Source organism: Cololabis saira, chromosome 18 (assembly GCF_033807715.1).
Source record: "Cololabis saira isolate AMF1-May2022 chromosome 18, fColSai1.1, whole genome shotgun sequence".
Classification (NCBI taxonomy): Eukaryota; Metazoa; Chordata; class Actinopteri; order Beloniformes; family Belonidae; genus Cololabis; species Cololabis saira.
In genome coordinates, this window is record NC_084604.1 from 24151367 (window position 1) to 24174038 (window position 22672).

Below are 22672 nucleotides of genomic sequence, written 5' to 3' on the forward strand. Positions count from 1 at the left end.
TTAAATCTGCACTGAAAACTGGCTTTTAACAAAGTTTCATTTTCAGCAAATTTTCATTTGGCATCCAGGTTCCATTTATTGTTTTTATCTTAAGGGATGCATTTTATTATATTTATATATAATCTTTTATGTCACCTAGTATCTTATATTGTTGTTGTTATGCACTTCATCTGTGCACTTCGGCAAACTTTGGTTGTTTTAAATGTGCTTTATAAATAAACTTAACTTAAAAATCTCATTTGACAACCACATACACAATTGCCTACAGTGATTAAAAAGTAATAATGAATAAATTATCTGGAGGGGAGCACGGTGGCTTGGTGGTTAGCAAAAGTTTTGTGACCCTCCCTTGCATGTAAATCAACATGGTTAATAATTGTGGTTTCTCCGCAAAACAATATTTTTCTGTCAAGAAAATGTGTATTGGTGAGGCTCTCTGCCAAGGACAACGAGCTATGAGGCTGCTATTAAGGGAATAAGTTAAAACAACCACCGATGGATTATGAGATGGCAAAGAGTGTCAAATGTAGTTAAGGACCCAAATGCTAGGAATGAAGATATTTTTTTGGGAGAACAGAATATGTATCTGCAGCAAAATTGCAAGCGATGCAGCTACGTCATAATAACAGAGTGACAGGAAAATAAAAAGTGACATGCTACTTTTCAATGTTCCTCTCAAACACTGACATGAGAACAGAAGTAGCGCATTTAATTGCACTTTGTGTGTATAAATGATTGTGGTAGATGTGGTAAAATGACACAAATCCCACAGTCCCATGCCTGCATGTATCGTAATCCATTTAACTCTAAAATACAAAGCAGATTTCAGTCATGCACTGTAAAATACCAAGATAATGTTGGCATCTTGGGGGGCAGGGCAGTGGGTCTTGTGTTATTTTACAACTGAACTCTTCATTATAGCTTCGGGCCATCGGACAGCAGCGCAACTATTTAATTCGACTCTTCATTGCAAGTCCAGTTATGCCTGTCACAGATGTCATAAGTGGTGTTTTTGTGTCACTGCGGGCCCATTTATCCATGCATGATGCATTTCCACATCTGGTGTGTGTTTTATGAGCTTCAAGCGAGTGTATAGCAGTGCACGCCAAGTGGTTGCCCAGTTGTGGTTGGTTTATAATGGGCTGGCTGTTGTTGTTGTTGTTGTAGCTGGAAGTACTCTTGTTTATATCACTGAGCATTCAGAAATACTGTAGCATGAAAGCTAAATGTAAATGCTAAATGTATAGCTTTCTGATCCACTACGATAATGTGTAGTTTAATCTGACACGTTCATTCACCATGTCATTATAAGGATTTCATAAACACACAAAAATGTGAAATATGCATGTTTCTTTTATTTATTTATTTTATCTATATCTTCAGCTGTCTTTAAATACACCAGCCAGTAAGATTGTACATGGAGTACTTCCTGCCACAATGGATGTTTATTTGACTTGCTACCAGTCCAGAGGACAGAATTAAAAGGTCCCCTTCATTTGGCTTCTTTTGTAGGGGTGTGTTGGAAAAATCACAGGTCTTTGAAAATGGCTACCGGCAGGCTCTTTGTCCATAAGGACAGGGTAGAAAGACATCTGGTGTCGTGCCCGCGCACCCACAAGGCCAGACAAGGTACGTACAAACTGCAAAAGCGTTGTTGGTGCTCTCTGGCAGGGAAATGACTTGTCAAGAATTAGCTGACTGAGCATGTAGTTCACCAGAAATGCGTCAGAGCATCGTATCCTGTGATTTACAGAAAAGGCTCTTTCTCATTGCTCTGGCTATATTGACACAAACTTCCCAGGATATCATATTCATGGACGAGCACTGCTTGTCCCATCATTTCCTCACTTGTTGAGGAGTTGTTACTTTGTTTATAACTTCCTAGTGTTGGATGGGTTTCACCAGCTTGTCCATTTAGTTTTTTTTATATCTATGTTATGGTTCTACTTTTATGTAGAAATAAGTGAGGGTTATGAAAAAATGTCCCTGTCATGTTGATGGAAATACAAAATGTAGTTTATAATACTCTAAATTAAATCGGTAGCAGTTTAAAGCACCTTAAAACACAACATTTGCAATAATTGTTTTGGGATTTAAAACTTTTGAAGTGATTAAACTAATTTTCCTTCAGATGGTTTAAATCTCAAGAGTCTTGAAGCAAAGTATCATCATGGCTGCTTGACTACTCCTCACTTTGCATGCTTCAATTGCCTCACTTGATTAGATTTAATTTTGTATAGCCTACAGTACTTCATTTGGTTTCATTAACTGCTTCTTTCCATCATGACGTTTTCAGACAACAACTGACTGCTGAGGACCTGTACGTCAACTATAAAACTCATTCATGCGAGTTGTGTGGAGGACAATATTTTCATGACTTTAGGATTACCAGCACTAAAACTGCTGTCCTCCTCCTATTACATCTGCACAGTCGTAGACACATTTCTATGTCCCAGGACGTGTCATAGTCAAGAAGCAACATCCAGATTTCAGGGTTGAGTTCAATGTGGGAGTCAGGAAAAAATGCAGTTCTTTGAATAACCACAAGGGGCTAGTTCCTAAAGTGAGTTCATCTCCACTGAAGCTAGTGCGATGGACTGGTGACCGGTCCAGGGTGTACTCCTGCCTTTCGCCTGTAACGAGCTGGGATAGGCTCCAGCAGCATGGGTGGATACAATGTTAAAATGTCCAACTTTGCAGCAGAATACTTATATTTACAGCTTGGTTCAAAAAACGGTTTTGACATCCTGAACCAAATTTCACATCCCACTGTATGGGGGAGGTGATTTTTTATGAACCACATCAGGCCAAATGGGATGGAACCACAAATGTATGCATAACTAGGGACTTAGTTGTTTGATTGATGGCTGGTAGTAGCTAATGGCTTGTATTTATCACTTTAGCTACTTAGTGTTTAGCACTGTCTTGTCCTCTTAGCTGTGAATAAAGATTTAACTGAGCGTAGTCACTGCACTGCTTCTGGTGTGGCTGGTTTTGGGTTGGCCTGGATAGGTTTAGGAGCAATCTTCACTCCCAGGGATAGCTGCTTCAGGTTGCTCTCGTATGCTAGGCCTAACCAGAGGACAACAGCTAGACTGCCTCAAGGCTTATACCTCTACAGTGGAGCAAAAAAGTATTTAGTCAGACACCAATTGTACAAGTTCTCCCACATAAAAAGATGAGAGAGGCCTGTAATTTTCATCATAGGTAAACTTCAACTATGAGAGAGAATGGGGGGAAATAATCCAGGAAATCACATAGTAAGATTTGTACTGAATTCATTGGTAAATTCCTTGGTAAAATAAATATTTGGTCACCTACAAACAAGCAAGATTTCTGGCTTTCATAGACCTGTAACTTCTTCTTTAAGAGGCTCCTCTGTCCTCCACTTGTTACCTGTATTAATGGCACCTGTTTTAACTGGTTATCAGTATAAAAGACACCTGTCCACAACCTGAAACAGTCACACTCCAAACTCCACTATGGCCAAGACCAAAGAGCTGTCAAAGGACGTGAGAAACAGAATAAGACCTGCACCAGGCTGGGAAGAATCTGCAATAGGTAAGCAGCTTGGTGTGAAGAAATCAACTGTGGGAGCAATTATTAGAAAATGGAAGACATACAAGATCACTGATAATCTCCCTCCATCTGGGGCTCCACGCAAGATCTCACCCCGCGGGGTAGAAATGATCACAAGAACGATGAGTAAAAATCCCAGAACCACACAGGGGACCTAGTGAATGACCTGCAGAGAGCTGGGACCAAAGTAACAAAGGAACCATCAGTAACACACTACGCCGCCAGGGACTCACATCCTGCAGTGCCAGACGTGTCCCCCTGCTTAAGCCAGTACATGTCCAGGCCCGTCTGAAGTTTGCTAGAGAGCATTTGGATGATGCAGAAGAGGATTGGGAGAATGTCATATGCTCAGATGATACCAAAATATAACTTTTTTGTAGAAACACAACTTGTCATGTTTTGAGGAGAAACAAAGCTGAGTTGCATCCAGAACACCTACTATGAAGCATGGGGGTGGAAAAATCATGCTTTGGGGATGTTTTTCTGCAAAGGGACCAGGACGACTGATCCGTGTAAGGGAAAGAATAAATGGGGCCATGTATCGTGAGATTTTGAGGGAAAACCTCCTTCCATCAGCAACAACATTGAAGATGAAACGTGGCTGGGTCTTCCAGCATGACAATGATCCCAAATACACCACCCGGGCAACAAAGGAGTGGCTTCGTAAGAAACATTTCAAGGTACTGGAGTGGCCTAGCCAGTCTCCAGATCTCAACCCCATAGAAAATCTTTGGAGGGAGTTGAAAGTCCGTGTTGCCCAGCGACAGCCCCAAAACATCACTGCTCTAGAGAGGATCTGCATGGAGGAATGGGCCAAAATTCCAGCAACAGTGTAGAAAACCTTGTGAAGACTTACAGAAAAATGTCATTGCCAACAAAGGGTATATAACAAAGTATTCAGATGAACTTTTGTTATTGACCAAATACTTATTTTCCACTATAATTTGCAAATACATTCTTTAAAAATCACACAATGTGATTTTCTGGATTTTTTTTTCTTTCTGTCTTTCATAGTTGAGATATAGCCTACCTGTGATGAAAATTACAGGCCTCTCTTATCTTATTAAGTGGGAGAACTTGCACAACTGGTGTCTGACTAAATACTTTTTTGCTCCACTGTATGTGTACTCTGGTCAAACAACGATTGCCTCAGATGACTTTAGGACTCTTCCAAGTTGACTAACAAGGCCGCTATCCAACGACATCCGACTGAGACTGCCAGCTCCGGCAGCACTAATTGTGGATGTTGTTTCCAAGTGACATTTGGAATAAGAATATTTTGACGGATTTTATCAGAATTAACTACTAGTTAGCACTAATTAGTTAGCATCAGAGGTTAGTAAAAGCTAAGCCAGTCAAGCTAAAATAGCCATATAACTAAACTAAGGTTGGTGTTCTCCAGCTGGCTTCCAGGTCTGCTCGTTCCTCTATTTTGACCATTTTTTGGATTAATTGGGGTTGGGCGGCATCAATATTTACCAACATAGCGCACTGCCGCAAGATGTAAAAGACGCTCCAGAAGCCCTCTTCAGAAATCAGTCAAGAGGGATATTGCAAAGTTTACCGCCAACAAACCAAATCATTTTTGGTGTCACTATTTTATGGCCATTATAAGACACATTTAACATCACAATGACAAGTTAGTAAAACTGAAAACCTGCTCACTGCCTCTTCAAATCATAGTGATACTGTCATGGATGATTTTCTCTCGAAGTGTGCCACCTCTTTCTCCGCTGAAGCTCTGGAAATGATTAAGCTTTCCCTTCACTCGTTCCACAAAGTATGTCTTTTATTTTTGGCTTTCTTGGCAGCTGCACAGCCACCAAAGTCAACACTCCTCCTCTGGGTCCTCAGTTTACAGGCGCGTTCTTGTCGTACAATATACACGGTGGCAACCGCTGGTGTCCACAAATGACATGCTGACAGTCATGTTGAAGTCTCCCAAACCCTGCACATCTGCATGCCTGCGTGTACGTGAATGCTCGCACTCCATTTCACTAACCAAAATTTTAGGGGAACATCAAGTCAGCAAATTAGTCTCCCTAGCAGCTTTCGGTGTTTGGGCACCTGCAATAACAAAGCAGTGGTAGTTCTTTTATATTTATATCACCAAGCTGTCCAACCTTTGTTGATTTTTTGAGTGACTCGAGTGTGATGTGGAGCAGGGCGTAGTGGGCGGAGCCCCTGACCCTCAGCTTAACTCCCTTCTGTAATTAGAGAGGTGGGTTGAGCTACGGGTCTTAATGGAGGGCCACTCCCACGCAGCAAATCAAAGGGCTGTGTGACCACACACGTACATTACGCAGAGAAAAGTGTGCTGTGCATGTAACTCATGCACGTGGTGCAAATGTTTAGACGTGACAGTAACCATAGCCGTGTCTATGATTTGCACTGGGTGTGTTTTACACAGACGGATCGAGCACGAGAAATGTTTCTCTTGATCGTCTTGCTGACCACCTTTCCATCATGTGATTTTTGTTTATGTCAGCGAAGTGCTCCACGGTATATTTTTAGGACCACTAAAGACCTGAAATAAGCCCACACCTTTCTCCTGTCATATTCCCTTCCGCTGTATTCAGAAAACACACCAGGATGTGGTTATAGATGAGCGAGTTTAGTCTTCACAGGGGAAGGAACCTGTAATCTGGTTTCCCATGCTTGTACGACAGGCCATAACAGAAGCTCTGTCGCTTACATCTTTCCTTTGAATCCTGTGGCAAAGAGAGGCAAAGGCCCCTTGACTTGAACCTTTTGGTCCATCCTTTTGGCCTTCCTCTCCAACGTCATTCCTGTGTGGTTTTCCGCTCCCCCGGCCTATTCTTGGACACATGCTTTCCTAGGCTCTACTTATCCAGTTTTTACAAAGCAAATGAAATGTTTTATGCTTTAAATACATGTTTATGAAATTCCCAAAGTCGCTGTAGCATTCCTCGAGCAGGCGAACACCAAAAGCAAAACGCCAGAGTTTAAAAGAGTTATTCTAGACTAAGAAAGAAAAAAAAAGAGAGTAAAGCTGCAATTTTACACATACAGTAAATAGAGATCTCTCAGTCAGGAATTATTCACTTCTTTTTTCAGCATCGATAGTTTGTTTTACAGACCAAAGGAATTATTTCTATGTGCCGTATTGAACACAGTAAAACTTGTATTTATTACAAGGCTTTTCCTTATTTCTCATATGGACATTTGAGCTGGCAATATTGCCAAAAATGAATTACAGTACAAATTAGAGTACAAACACATGGTAAGTGATGATGCTGGCTGGATGATGCTGGCTGACAGTATATATACACACATATATACATATATATATATATATATATATATATATATATATATATATATATATATATATATATATAATTTATAAATTATATATTTTTTTTTATAAAATATAAAATCGTCCTTGGTTACTGTTGGGAGGACATTAATTCCTTGCACATTTTTAAACCATTTCCCAACACCTTAGAAAGCTCAATGTTCCAGGTAAAAGTAATGAGTTTTGCCCCATCTGCAAACAATATTAAGTGTGGCGCACACATGAGTTTCCACTTAAAAATGCATTTCTTTGAAACTCCACTGGATGTTGTGATAAAAAGCTGAACTTTCTCTTTCATCTTGTCAACATTATGTTATTATTAGTTTTTCTTTTTTAAAGTCTGGTCTGGTTTCTTGAATCTTTATCCTCATGTAAGATTTTTTCCAGTAATTCAAATGTCTGTTGTAGCGGTCATTGTTGCCAGTTTCCATCGCTGGCAAAACAGTTAAGATAGTCTTAAGTTTGTTGGTTGGAATAATAATCATAATGTCATGACAGTCAGGATCTTGTGCCTGAAAAATAGAAATAGCAGCAGCTGTGGACCAAACTGAGCTTGATAAGTTGTCAGCGTTCTGAATTAACAACCAAGAAGCATATTTTTATACCCAAGAGCAAAAGAAAATACCTTCAGCTAATAAGATGACAAATGAATGCAAATGTGGTGTTGGAGTTTTATGTTTTTTGGCTTTTAAAAACGTTTCTGCTTATATTAATAGGTAAAAGTTGGTGCCCATATTAAAAGGATAAACACAGCAGCTTGTGGTTTTGTTAATACACTTTTAAAGTAATCTGTTTTTGAAGGAAAGTGAGGGAAATATCGTGAATCAGACCTGTGTTTTCCTTACGCCAGATTTCCATTGTAGCGTTTCGTTTCTGTTGGAACATCTCTGGCAAGAATAAGGTTCACAGAGCTTCTCACTTTGTTCTTGCCGTATAAATCATGTTGCATAATGTCTCCACAAGGAAATGTCCCGTACGAGCTTTCAACTTGTATTACTTCCACATGTTGTTTAAAAAGAAGTCATGAAAAATTTGTTAATTTGTGGACCACTGTTGTGAAGATTATGACCCTTTCTTGTTTATGAAGGGAGAACCGCTTGACAAAATCTTTGAAAATCTGTTGCCGATAAAGTGACATCTGCTACAAAATGTTTTCACCCCTGCACGGCACAGATAATAATAATGAAACTGCATCAAGCAGAGTTATTTTTGCACGTCTCCTGTTTTTACCTTTAATTCTCCATGATTACGTAGCGTATGCCTCTTTTTATCAGTGATTAAAAGTTGAAAGCATCACAAATGTGTTCTTATTCCTGTTACGGTATTGATTAGGTAACTGCATGTGGCAATAGTTATGCAGCTGCTCTTAAACGGAGGCCAATCTGTGGATCTTGTGACACAGTAATCCAATTTACCATTTAGCTACATACCAATGCATACCCACACTCAAATTAGTTGCTCCGTCAATCACCTGCTGACACACACACACGCACATGATCACAGATGGAGAAGTGCACAAAAAACCCAACAAATGTGAGTTTGTTGAGTTTCAAGTTTTTTTTCAAGTCTTTTTCCATATTCAAGGTACATCTTTGCTTGTTCCAACGTCGGTTCCAACATAACTGTTTCCAGCTCTTTTATTTTATTTGGGAATGCTTCTACATTAGCTTTGCACATCTCTAACCTCCAAACACTTTGTTATAGCTTTATGGCATGGCCAGAAATCCACCCATGCATGTTTGTATCTGGAGTATGAAAGTTGTCAATGAGAGGAAATGCAACAACAAAGATTACACAGTCAGTTTAGGGCGACTGTAAAAGCAATCCAGCTAAAGCTGGAGAATGTCTGTTGCATGCTCCTGACCAAAGATACATTTCTTTCAAGACAAGTTTCATAGTTTGCAAGATCATTGTTGCAGCTAGAGAGACTCTGATTAAAATGTTGTTTGTTTGTTTTTCTTCCCCCAATTGCATTTTCCAATTTTCTTAAAGGTCAGATCTGCAGGTGCTGATTTTTTTTGCAGATTCTGGTTTTCTTTCTCAGAACTATAATCAACTGCATATATCATGAATAAAAGATGGCTGAGGCTGCAGGGTGTTTGCTCTTCTGGCTCTGTTTTGAACCTTTTTTAGCATTAGAACATTGAGCATGCTCAGCAGGGTGAGCTCATTTTAAGCATTGGATTAAGTTTGTTGTCTCAAATGTTTTGGGTTTTTGTTACTTTACATCTTTCATCTTTTCTTTTCTTTTTTGTTTCATAGGCTTCAAGTGAAGTGATGGCTTGATATGCTTAGGGATGGGGGATTTGGTTTTTCAGAATCCTAATCTTCTAAACTGATGTATTTAAAAAAAGAAAAAAAGATAACGTAATCAGTAAATAATAAATCTATTCATAGTTGTGCATATGATACTAAATGAAAAAAGTTCATATTGGCCAATATCTATAACCAGTATTAGTTACTAATATTGGCCAGTATCTGTAACAAATACTGGTTACAGTAACCTGTATTGGTCATTGAACATTACTGGCCAATATTAATAACCAGTATTGGTTATTGGCTGTTATTGATCAACATCTGTAACCAGTATTGGTTATTGACCAATATCTGTAACCAGTATTGGTTATTGACCAATATCTGTAACCAGTATTGGTTATTGGCCAATATCTGTAACCAGTATTGTTTATAGGCTGTTATTGACCAATATATGTAACCAGTATTGGTTATTGGCCGTTATTGATCAAAATCTGTAACCAGTATTGGTTATTGGCTTTTATTGGTCAATATCTGTAACCAGTATTAGTTATAGATTTTGTCCAGCATTGTCAAGGTTGATGGCAGAAGCAGTACAACCTGATTGTTTGAACAATTTGTGCATCCCCAGTTGAAACACTTTGGATGAGTATGGAAACTAAGAAAAGCATTTACATTTACATCCAGTGTCTGAGGACAGTGAGGTCAGTGAATACAATATACTGTACAGTGGCGCTTTAAGTTCATTTTGCTCTCTCTGTGGGTGGTGGGGGCAGGCGGCGGCTCTTGGCTTTTACAAGCCTCGTGCCCTGGAAAAAATTAGTTCCAATCCTCTCTCCAAAACGTTAATGAGAAGCACACACAGGAGGAAAGGAGGGTTGGATGGAGGTCGCGGTGGTGGCGAGCAGTGGGGAGGATTGTCCAAGATGGATGGCGGAGGAAGGAACAGAGACGTTTGCCCCGCTGCATCCTCACCCTGCCATGACCTGAAATGCCTCTGAGAATTGCTGCAAACACGCAACTCCCTCAGCATTCCTCAGGAAACTACGTAAAGCCACATTAGAGACACAGATGAAAAGATAGTCGAAAAAAAAAACACCTCAGGGTGCGGATAACTGCTGTGTCACAGTTTATAGATTCAGCTTTTCATGAATTAATGAGCCGCCACACACACACACACACACACACACACACACACACACACACACACACACACACACACACACACACACACACACACACACACACACACACACACATTTACAAATACACACTCACACACACAGAGGAAGCCATGTAAGTTTGATATTGTATCTGGAGAGTGTGTTTGACTAATTACTAGAAGTTTACACACCACCATGTAAATGTAAACAGTAGTTAGAAAGTCATGGACCTACAGCACAAACACTAACAAACGTGTCCAAGTCTGTGCTGAAGAGGGAAACTTTTTGGAAATGAATCAGTTTGAATGTTTATGCACCATTTCACATTACTCTCATCTGTGTTCTGGATCACATTTCAAAATACACAAAGGGACACTGTTCTCTTATGTAATAATTCCTCTTTCGGTTTTATTTCAGCTCCCTAATTCGCATACGTTCTTTGTTTTTGTTCTCTTCCTCAGTCTCCCTTAAAACCCGAATAATGTACAGTATACGCGATGGGGACTGATGTGTCCCTGTGCGTCTAAACGGGCCGCTGTCTGAAGCCTGGGCCTGGATTAGGAGAGAGGCCTGAAAGGCGAGGACAGACTCTCAGTGTGGGAATGACCTTGAAAGAGCTCCATTGTTCCATAAAACAGCCTAACAGTGTTCGATGTTGTGTATGGTTGAGCTCCAACTGTTTACTCTGCTTGTCTTCTGGGTGACAAGAGGAAGCTATTGGCTTCGTGTGGGAGTTGCACTTTCTCAAATTATATCTGATGGAACGTGCCCTTTTGAAGGGTGGACAAGAAGGTTAATTGACAGCCTGTCCATCAAAGCTTGTACATACCTTCTGCTGTGATGTAGCTTTCATGATGTACTGTTCTCCATCTAAGGTTTCTTCCACATATATTTTGATTTGGATTTAGACAATAAGTGATTGATCAGGGATTGCTGATATATGTAACGGTGGACAATATGAAGTAGTATCTGTCTTCATCCACATGTAAAGATATTGAAACACAGATGGCCTGGAAATATCCAGCAAGTTGTCAGCAGAAGGCTCCTAAACTATGTGGAGATTATAATTATTAATGTGCGGTGTAAGTGTGTGTGCAGTCAACGCCAACTCCAGTATCCATACACATCTGTGTCATTTTCCTGTCGGCTGATGAGCAGCAATTTGTCTGAGTTGCAAATGCATATCTTTTTTAAACACTTGGTTAATTCAAGGCTATTTGAAATGTCAACATGATTGTTAGGTGATTTTAGTTTAGTTTAAAAGCTCGTTTTATTTTTACATGATTTATTACATCTTTAAGGAGTCTCAAACTTGTAATACAGACAAAAACTATATTTTCAAAGAAGCTTATTAAACACTTTACTTTATCTATGCTCTCCGGGCGTGGATTTTCAAGAGTCTAACTGGTATGTGTGCTTTTGCAGGTGAATCCACATATCTGAATGACCATGGACCCCCGCTTCCAAGAGTAAGTCCTACTTTCTGTGCTTAACCCCCCCCCCCCAGCTCCCTGTGTCTGATGTGCTTCACTGAAATCGAAAGCTGTTCAGTCCATTTCAGGATAAGTGGTGGAGTCCGCGTGAAGGCCCTGCATGCAAACTCCCTCTAAATAGCAGTTAGACCAGGCTTCAGCTCTACAGATGTGCTTTGAACACACTCTCTCACACACGGCGCTGACACAGGGTCCTTGTATCCATCCAGCTGCATGTTTGCAGGAGTATCTCTGCTCTGAGCGTCCTCTTTTCCTCCCTACCAACCGCTTTCCTCCTCTGTCTGGTCCTTGTTTATTATACACCTCGTTAATCGCTCACTTCATTTTTCGCTTCATTGCTGTTCTCTCGGGCCTCCTGTATTTCCCTTTGCTCAGGTTTGAACTATTTATGCTTTTGTTTGCACATAGAGTTAGAATTTACAGCATTGCTAACTTGAGCTGTTATCGTTGATTATGAGGTTTGCTTGCGGCATTTCGGAGCAGCTGTTTTTGGAAGTTTTGTGTCGCATCTGGGCTTTGTTTGTCAGTTATGTCTTTAAAACTTGTTCTGACCATTCAAACAACAAAAGAAGCCACAGTGCTTGATTTTTACAGCAGCATTCAGCAGGGAAGTATTATTTATAAGGAGCACGGTTGGAATCTTACATTTGGTATTTAGAATATGCTATTATTTTACATTATATATATATATATATGAATCATTTTTATTCATAACAGCCTCATGCCAATTTACATAACTTCTCCTGTCAATAAAGTGCATGCCAAGCTTTGGGTTTTATATGCGATATTCCATTAAATAAATGGAAATCATGCCTTATAAATCAAACTGTTTTTATGTTGCCACAATGGAGTCACTGTATTCTAATTCTGCATATTTACTTCAGCAAACACACGCTTGTCTGAGTTACTACAACTGCAAAAAAGTTTGACATTCATGGAACAGAAACTGTCAGAAACCAGCAGTTGTTCCTTTATCTTTTGCGTGAATCACTTATTGTTTTGTAGTAAAGTACTATAAGCTTTTTGCATATGTCTGTAAAAAACATTGCCAAATATTTTTAAGAATGCAGCCTACATCCCGCTGAGCCAATTCAAATGTTGAAATATTCATCTGGATGTGGTTATCAAGACCTTTTTTCTTTTTTTGTTTAGCTTTGTCTCTTAGCTGTCTTTAATAATAATCTTTATTTGTCAGTATAAATCACACAAAAAAGTTGCTTTTGACCCATCGCGAGTTACGCCAGGCTGCCATTATTCCAGAGTAGTTGGGGTCCAACGGCTTTGCTAAGGGGTTCCACTCTCAGCCAACCCCGGGATTTGAACCGGGGACTAAGCTCGCCTCTGTCACCGCTAGGTTACCGCTCCTCGTACCCTAGATAGCATGAAATATGGTAAAATAATGTTAGGGTGATGCATCAGATGAAAAGTAGAGGTGTCTTTATTTTAGTTTAAGCTCAAGCTTAGAAAATGATTCTAAAAACAGGAAAGTTGAGGGTGGTGCTCTTGTAGTAAATATGTGACTGTAAACACCCAACCAGGGGGCAACATCTGGTTTTAAGAGCTTTTTAAAGTGAGGGTGGGCCAGTGGGCCAGGCTGGTCACTGCTTTGGCTGCCTACCCGGGACGAGCCACCTTTGCCTCCCATACCATTAAAAACCCACCTATAAGGGTCCAGGTGGGGGTGGCAGTTCAACCGCTGCCTGCTGTCAGCTCGTCTGCATGAGCCGCTTCACTGGGCCCAGGCTAGAGACTGTTGGTCGCAATACCTCTGGACGAACTTTGCCAAAGTCACTTCAGTTAGTATCATAGGTTAATGTGAGCTTAGCTACAACAGGTCGCTTGTGGTAAGTAGACAGAGGTGTCAAGTAACGAAGTACAAATACTTTGTTACCTTACTTAAATAGAAATTTTGGTTATCTATACTTCACTGGAGTAATTATTTTTCAGACGACTTTTTACTTCTACTCCTTACATTTTCACGCAATTATCTGTACTTTTTACTCCTTAAATTTTAAAAACAGCCTCGTTACTCTATTTCATTTCGGCCTTTAAAAAAAAACTATCCAGTTAAATTGCTCCATCCGGATAGAGTGAATGTGGTTGTGGTTGTTTCAGATGTTCTTGTCCAGTTTTGTTCTTACATCCGTTCCCTCAGATTCCTGCAACTAAACTTGGATGTACATTCCAATAAAGGTTAGGATAAAAGATAACATGCCTCTGAAGTTTGACTTTTTGCACCATTACAATACTTATAGGCAACTAGTCATCATATCTCCTGCTCTCTGAAACACATATTAATGCTCAATAGTACACATATATGGTTCTTTAATATATTTGCATCATACTAAGATGCATTCATTTTCAATGGCTTTTGTCCTTAATGGCTTGTTTCCCCCTTACATTACTTTTACTTTATACTTTAAGTAGTTTTGAAACCAGTACTTTTATACTTTTACTTGAGTAAAAAACTTGAGTTGATACTTCAACTTCTACAGGAGTATTTTTAAACTCTAGTATCTATACTTCTTCCTGAGTAATGAATGTGAATACTTTTGACACCTCTGTAAGTAGACTTGTTTGTGGCACCCATTTGCCCATTTTTGGATTCACCAAGGTTGAGAGGAGTCAGTTCCTGCCAACGTAGCATCCCCCATAAGCTGGCTTCTGGTTTGTCCAGCACTCTTTACGCTGCCTGTGGACCCAGTGTAAGCAAGAGCAGACAAGTGTCCTACTCTTCCCCGTTCTCTAATCAAAACAAGACTTCTAATCAAAACTGGCGGATAAAGTCTACCTGCAGCAGCAGAACGTCGTAAAAAAAAGGGCAGCTGAAGTGTCCAAGCAGAAGTGATGAGAGGACATCTGCTGGTTGCAGCCACATTAAGAGCTTCACACAGGCTTTACTGCTGTGCGTCTAGTCTCCAGACGACCAGGCCAGGCTGACAGTTGTTATAAGTTAGATGCAAACGTTGATTAACTCTGTGTCAGCTGTCATCTCATTTCCCACACTGACTGCGCTAATGCCATGTCAGTGGTAAGCAGCACACCAGCCACATTTTTCATTACCCCGTGTGTCCCCTCGGTTGGAGTCCCTCTGCCGTTTCAGCAGCTGTCTGATGGCCTGCAGCATGTGTTTTTGAAAAGGCTGCGGTTCTGGTAAATGTAGGGAAAGATTAGAAAGCAAGTTCAAAGCTCATCTTAAATGAGCATGAAAAATAACACTTCTCCAAAACCAGAAGTGTGAGACTTTATATGTATGGGGGTGTGACTGGAATGAAATGTCCCCTCCACATGTGTATACTTTAAAGACATTCATGAGTTACATAAACATACTTAGATGGAAACACAGCGACAGCTACAGAGTCCTTCCCTTGTCCTTTCAGCACTCATTAATAACAGGAAATGCTTAGCGCCTCCAATCTCTCCCAAATGAAAAATAAACAAGCTGTTCTTACATGGAAGTAGGATGATCGCTTCACTGTAAAGTGCACTGAACCCAGATCAGGGTTAAGTCTGACCAACTGAGCTGTTTCTTTTATGCTGGAGTTGGAAGTTGGAAGCCATAGCAGCTGGTATGGCTTTTTCCAGGAACTAAACGGGACTTTTAGGAAGATGTCTCAAAACGGTGCAATCCCTTTTGAGGGTTTGATTGTAAATAGATGGGGAAGGGGAAGGACTTTTCAAATCCTCAAAAGTTCACTTTAGGTCACTTCTCCAGAAGTATAGCTGCAAATGTCACAACAAGAAATTCCGAATAAGCATCATCATTTCTTGCAACATTGATATCAGCCCTGCTACATATTACTCCGCGAGTCTATTATTGACAGAATCATCTGCTGTCAGACGGAGCGGGCGTTTCTCACAGCATGCATCAGAAACTTAAGCTCTCGAAAATGGAAACAATAACAGCACAAACTGAAAGATCGCCCCTTTTGTAGCGTCAGTGTCAGCGGGAGAGTTGGGTCTTTTGATAGCGTCTCTGCTGCTCCTCCACTGTTATTCAGCATCAGGCTGTTAGAAGTTTGACACAGTCATTTGTCATAATATCAGCAGGGAATGATGTCTTGCAAAGCACCGAATGTATTTCACACGCCTCGTTATTGTCACAAGCCGAGATGTCTGTGGCTATTTGGCATACACTGAGGAATGTCGAGCTGCTGTCCAAGAAAACCATCTCCATCCTGCCTGAAATATTTTCCCAAACCAGTGAAACGGCTTCTCTTGAGGGTAGTTTTTTGAACTACTTGATGTATTGCACTTTTTTGGGAGGGGGGAGTCATATTTAACCTATACGCCTGCTGTGAGTTTTAGTTCGAGGGCACAAGTTGAGGCTTGTCTGTCAGTAAAGCTTGTGTCAACTCCTGGAAGCTTCTTTAAGACGTAAGATGTGACGGTTTTCCAGAAAGGAACCAGAACTATTGACACCCTTGAAAGGTCACCAGTCCATCAGCACAGAAACCTACAGGAAAACTTGTTTCTATTACAATGTTGTTGTTTTTTTTGGTCCTTTGCTTATTCAAGAAACCCAGTGTCACGACAGTCGTGACCTGATATAAAACTATAATCTCATCAGGTTTGAAAGGAAAAAGCACGCTAATGCCATTTCCAGTCTTTGAGTGAAATACATCCACATGTTTCAGACTAGCTCAAGCATCATTTACAGTATGAGCTGATTGATTTCCCTTGCAACATCATCTTTTATGTATCATTTGTATATTTCCTCTTCACATTGTGACAAATTGCTTTCCCATAAGTCCAGCTAAATGTTGGAGGAACTTGCGCTTGACTCACAAGTAGGAATGGGCGATATTTTACCGTTCACGATATACCGTCAAAAAAATTCCCCACGGTAAGAATTTGTCATGTCGCGGTAAAAACGATAAATTCCCGTTGATGATGTTTTTGTGTAACAAACATGGCGGAAGGGGGATCTGAGAGCGAGGAGCTCGCTGTTAAACGAGGCTCCAGCTCCGTTATCTGGAACTGGTTTCGATTTAAAAAGAGAGACGAGGAGCAAACATCATCTATTATATGCAGAGTCTGCAAAAAAACAGAAGGAAATGGTTGTTACATTTTGATATAACGTTTGACTATTATGAAAAAAAATTGCAATATTAATCTAATTTGTGGCTCCATTATGTTCCAACCACAGGTTAATTTGCACATTTTATTCATATTAGAAGAGGTCATCACTGATAGGATTTTATTTTCAGTGAACTTTTATTTATTTGTCCTGTTCTTTATTTATCAGGTTGTATTTTTTTCTACTTTGTGATTTTATAAGCTGAGAAAACTGTTTAAGCCATGCAGTTTGAATAAATGTTGAATCTGTTCTTACGTTTCAAACTTGTTTCATTTGAGTCATTACAGTTTTACAGTACAGGTGTACTACTTTAATTGGTTTTTATGAATTCAATTTAATTGGTGTAGTTTAGTAGCATTTAGTATTCTTTTAGAGCAGTGATTTGGGGGCTCCAAAGACTGAATGTGGTGATAGATTTATAGTTACAAAGATGGAGTTGAATTGGTATTTTTTTTATCGTAATTTTTATCCTTATCGTGATAAATGCCAGAAATTATTGTGATACATTTTTTGGTCCATACCGCCCATTCCTACTCACAAGCACCTCCTCACAATGCTTCCTCCCTCTTAATTTGCGCCCTGTTCTCCGTTTGACTTCGTTGATACTCATCCTCTCGTGGCTTTTCTCTGTCGTTCCACCGGGCTCTGGAACTCAATCAGAGAAGACGTTGCTGTTGTGACTGGGCCTGTGCTCGGGTGGCTCTGCTGCTTTTGGCGAAGACGGGACAGAGTCACACAGCGTGTGTGTGTGTGTGTGTGTGTGTGTGTGTGTGTGTGTGTGTGTGTGTGTGTGTGTGTGTGTGTGTGTGTGTGTGTGTGTGTGTGTGTGTGTGTGTGTGTGTGTGCGTGTGTGTGGTAGAGGGATAGGCCACGTGGAGTAATGGGGTGGGGGTTGTAAAGAGTGATAAACATCCATTTAAGAGCATATAATGATCCATCCTGTAAAAGTTTTTTTAACCAGTGACAGGAAATCCTCGTTTGAACTTTGATTCATCTTTGAACTTCTGGGTTTAGTTCATGGGAGTCGGTAGACTTTATACTCACTTATTCATTTGAATTAATGATGGAAAATGCTTTCATAACAACAACAATCCATCCATCCATCCATTAACTTTCAATTATTCCAGTCAGCTGGTGGGGTCAGCAGTCTGAGCAAAGGCCTCCCTCTGCAACTCCTCTAGTGGAATAATGAGGCAAGTTGAGGCCTCCTTCTTATTGGAGATGCCCAGAATCCGTCCCCAGAAAAATCATCCAGTACTCATCCTAACCAGATGCCCGAACCGTCTCAGCTGGATCCTCCTCTAGATGTGAGGGAGTGGAGCAGCGAGTCCGCGCAGGGTCTCTCCAGGATTAGATTAGATTAGATAAGAATTAGATTAGATTATTTATTTATTGTACCCTTGGGTAAATTTGGTTTACAGTGAGTGATTGATCTCGTATTATACATACAATCCAAAACCAAACACTCAACAACACAGGACAAGATAAAGTGACGACAGTGCTTTGGCTAAAAGAACAAAAAGGACGGCCTCAACATAAGAAGCAAGATAAATTAAAACATCAGTAGATAAAAAAAAACACTAAAATATTCAAACCAAGCCAAAGGATAAAAAATGTGCCTTTTCATAAAAACAAGATAAAGGAAACAATACAAAACATAAATACAAGGTTATGTTGCAGTTTCTCTCACTTGTTAATCACTTGGATGACTCAGCTTCTCACATTATCTGGAAGCGAGGGTCCATTCATTCACTGATACACCCGTCAATCCCCCACTACATCCTCCCCCTCACTCATAAACGAGACCACAACATACTTGAAGCAGCAGGACCCACTCCCGACTCCCGAGGGAGTTTCACACTCTGATACTCTGAACCACTCCAGTGGGAGCTGAAGGCAGCTCGACGATGCCGGCGAGACCAGACCATGTAGAAAAAGCAGAAATGTAACTCAGAGCCCCTCAAACCGGGCCCCAAACCGGGCCCCCTCCGTTCTTTGATTCCTCCAAGAAATTCTGTCCATAAACATTGAGAGATTTCTATATATTTTTCTTTTTTTAATGTTACTTTATGGACACAATGATCCATCTTTCTTTCATGTTTGTGGTAGAAGTCGCATTAATGAGGAATCTTTTTCCTTCCCATTCTGTCCCCTAACCACTTTATTTTGCTCGTTTTTCTGTCTCTCCTGTCATCACTGATAAATTTACTGCTGTAGCATTTCCTCTTAAGGGCCAATTGCGTGACGCCCATGAATTCTTTGGGATAATTGATAAATCGCAGATTTTTTGTTCTCATGTGTTGAAATGACCAACGTTTTCGATACTGTATGTACTTAAGGGCCTCAACTTCCTTGCTTGTACCTTTTAATAATAATAATATTTTTTCCCTTATTAATCCCACAATGGGGAAATTCTTTCTCTGCATTTAACCCATTTTCTAGTCAAACTAGTAGCAGTGGTCTGCCATTTGCACGGCGCCCGGGGAGCAGTAAGGGTTAAGGGCCTCGCTCAGGGGCCCAAACCTGGGTCCTCCAGACTCCAGCCCTCCTCTGCAACCACTAAGCTACCACTTCCCTTTTTTACCACCTCCCACTTTTATCTTTCTTTTTGGATTTCTGAGTCACAGCTAAGCTGTTTCTTTAATGAGTGAGTCATCAGACTCTTACAAGTGTTCACTGTAATGCATGTCTGCGTGTGTGTGTGTGTGTGTTAGTGATAAAACAGCAAAAACTTTCGTCAGTATCGATTGCAGCGTAATCTCTGACTCACTAAGTTCACTGGAAGCATGGGTGTATAGGGAAACTGCTCGGCCTTTTTGTGTGCTGTTGCTGAAAGGAAATGAGCTGGGAGGTTTCTGGTGTCCATCCTCAGAGGAAAGGAGACGTGTAAAACAGAGGAAAGAGTAGAGAGGAAAAGGCTAAGGAATCTACTGAGCATTTGATCGGTTCCCAGTTTCCCTCCTTGCTTTTCCAGTTTTTTGCATCACTTCATACTTGTCTTTAGACAGGACAAATGTTTTATTTTTTTCACATCATTAGCAAATGATGCTTCACAGTCAGAATGACCATTTTAAAGCTTTTACCTTTGTCTTCCTCTTGGTGTGTGTGTGTGTTTGCAGGTGCTTCCATTCCCCAGCCAGGTGATCTATAACCGTGTGGGGAAGTGCGGCAGCCGGACCGTCGTTATCTTACTGAGGTTACTGGCTGAGAGGCACCAGTTCAACCTAGTCTCCTCTGACATCCACAATAAAACACGCCTCACAAAGCATGAACAGGTGAGCTCAAACCACACAGAGAGGTGATGCTTTTTTCTTCTGTTTTTGCAGTTTAATATCCCGTTATTGAATTGTGGCGGAAACATTTTTTGAGGTGTAATGTTGCACTTGGGAGTCAATGACAGATAACCTGTTGCTGTTTTAATTAACCTTACATACTTGTTGGAAATTTTCATGGAAAAAACTAAAAGCTGCTTCCCAATCTTCTCAAATTAAAAGGATGGTTTTGGTCCTGGGCTGTCTGGAACCTTCACATTAAAATGGCCATCATCAGCTAGACATAATTAGCTGAGTCAGAAACTCTAACAAATGACTTCACTTCAGGGTTTATTAAGAAGCAGTTTTGCTGCTTATGGCCATCACTTTTGCATTCTTACACAATTATCTTTTTATTTAGTTGTTTTCCTTTTGCTGCTGACATTTGAAAAAGAAATTTAAAACTAAAATGAACTTGCACGTGGGACCCTGCGGCCTTTAGATCCCATGACCACAACCACTAAGCAAGGCATTCATCATTAATGCTTAGCCTAATAGAATCAGGTTAATCAAATTCTGTTTATACACTGAGATTTCATTCAGCTGATGTAGTTAAATCTTTAGAACATCTGAATTGGTTCCTGCTTAGGGTAAACATTACGTGAAATGTATAAAGACCGAGCCCACAAGGGTGCAGTCTCTTTCAGCGAAGCAAAGGGTCGTGCAGTGGTTGTCTTTCATTTACTTGAGAACAGGGCCGAGGGATCGGGAACGTCCTTTTATTATATCCTAGAATATCTCAAGGACATGAGTGCTGATTTCACTGGAGAAAACCACTTTTATCTGGAAAATGGAGCCTTCTGAAACACAAGTGCAGGGCTAAAACAAACTGTATGAAGAACACAGACCAAACTAATTTTAGGAATGTCAAATGTCTTTTCTATCAGGAGTTGTGTTTTGTTTACATGGAATATGCAAATATCTCATGTGAAGTATTTTTTTCTCTTGCTTATCACAAGATGTCCCAAAACTTAATTTTCAAATTTAGTCAAGTGTTTAATATAACCTACATGGTCCACGTTGATTGTGCTAAAGTCTTTTTGGCAACAACTAACTGTTTAAGTGCTACTGAGCACCTGATCTTTCATTTAAGTCAAAGCACTTTATACAAAAAACAAGTTCAAAACAGTCCAACTAAGTGTTATCCAATCTTGTCAAATTCATTATATTTCCTTTAGTCGAATCTATTCTGTTAAAATTCAAAATAAAAGATAAAAAAGTGCTCGTTCATAAAGGAAAAGCCAGGCTTTGAATCTCTTTGTTGGAATCCCACATCCCGAGAAAGCACGAGGGGACAGTGAAGAGGGGAAAAGGAAATGATTAACAGAGATTAAAAAGAAAAGGACTCAGGCAGGCGGCCATCCGTAAGAATAGTACAGAGAATAGCATAGTCTTTTATATTTTAATATAAAAGACTATGAGCAGGCTCTGATTGTACATCAACTTTACGTTAACCTGCCAAGTGTAAGTGTAACCCTTACACTCTGCTCGTTTTAGAAGGTAAAGAAGACATTTTATTGGAGACATGTATCCTAAATGTGCAGATTATCCCGTGATTCACGCCTCGTCTTGAATCTTTCAGGAGAAACTGAATTCATGAATTGAATTAAATGTGTGAAAATGTATCAAGACCGACTTTCAAAGTAAATGCAAAATTAAAATATACTTTATTAATCCCCAAAGGGAAATTGATTTATTTATTAAATGAATTGAATAAAGCCTTTAACTGACGTAATCTTATCAATCGTAATCATATTATTCTTTTTATTCGGATATTAATCATAATCAAGGTAAAATGTTCTATAAAACATGATATTTTTTGGAGGTCACATCACCAGATATCGCCCACGCTCAGTGATGTCCAGCATTTCCCAATAAAGCGAAGGCCCCTCGAGCCGTCTATATGAGACGGCAGCTTCATCAAGTGTTAGTGTGGGAGGATTGCAGCGATGACTCATATCAACCATGATGTTTCTGGCTGCGTCCTTTAGGAAGATGCTTGTGACCCACTTGTGTATGGCCGGCTGATGCTAAATGCGTACAACCATTACCGAGCAATTTGATGTAAATGTTAAGCTAATGTTTAAAAAGTTGACCCATTCATCAAACCCTGAGTGCAGGCTGCACACACAGTGGCTCGGCACACAAGAAATCTCTGTGAACGCTCCAAGCAGCGCGCCCCCAGAAAAAGTGCGAGCATTCCAGCGTCTGAGCAAGGTGTTTGGGGGGGTCTGTTTAAGAGCGTCCTTGTGTGTCCGTAAAATGTTCCTCCATTTTTCTCCATTTATTTGCACGCGTACCTCAGTGCATGTTGACTTATGCAGATGCGGACACACGTCTCCTAAGTTTAGAGGTGCTGGTCTCATCAGTTGTGGTTCTGGCGGGAACTGCAGTTTTTGGATGGTTTTTCCCGCTGGCTCTCACAACAGTGTGTCAGAAGGTTGGTTGCCGGCGTGGGTCGCCGGGACGTGAAG

General features: G+C 40.3%; 1 protein-coding gene across 2 annotated transcripts in view; it reads left to right on the forward strand.

Annotated features, from left to right (window-relative positions):
• Positions 1–22672, forward strand: part of usta (uronyl 2-sulfotransferase a) — a 62284-nt gene that overhangs the window by 27038 nt on the left and 12574 nt on the right. Inside the window, exons 2-4 of one of the 2 annotated variants that reach the window (XM_061707110.1) lie at positions 1513–1629; positions 11740–11783; positions 20007–20162. In XM_061707110.1, the coding sequence (XP_061563094.1) occupies positions 1513–1629; positions 11740–11783; positions 20007–20162 (317 nt within the window). The remainder of the gene's footprint in view (positions 1–1512; positions 1630–11739; positions 11784–20006; positions 20163–22672) is intronic. The other variant, XM_061707111.1, reaches the window with a different exon arrangement.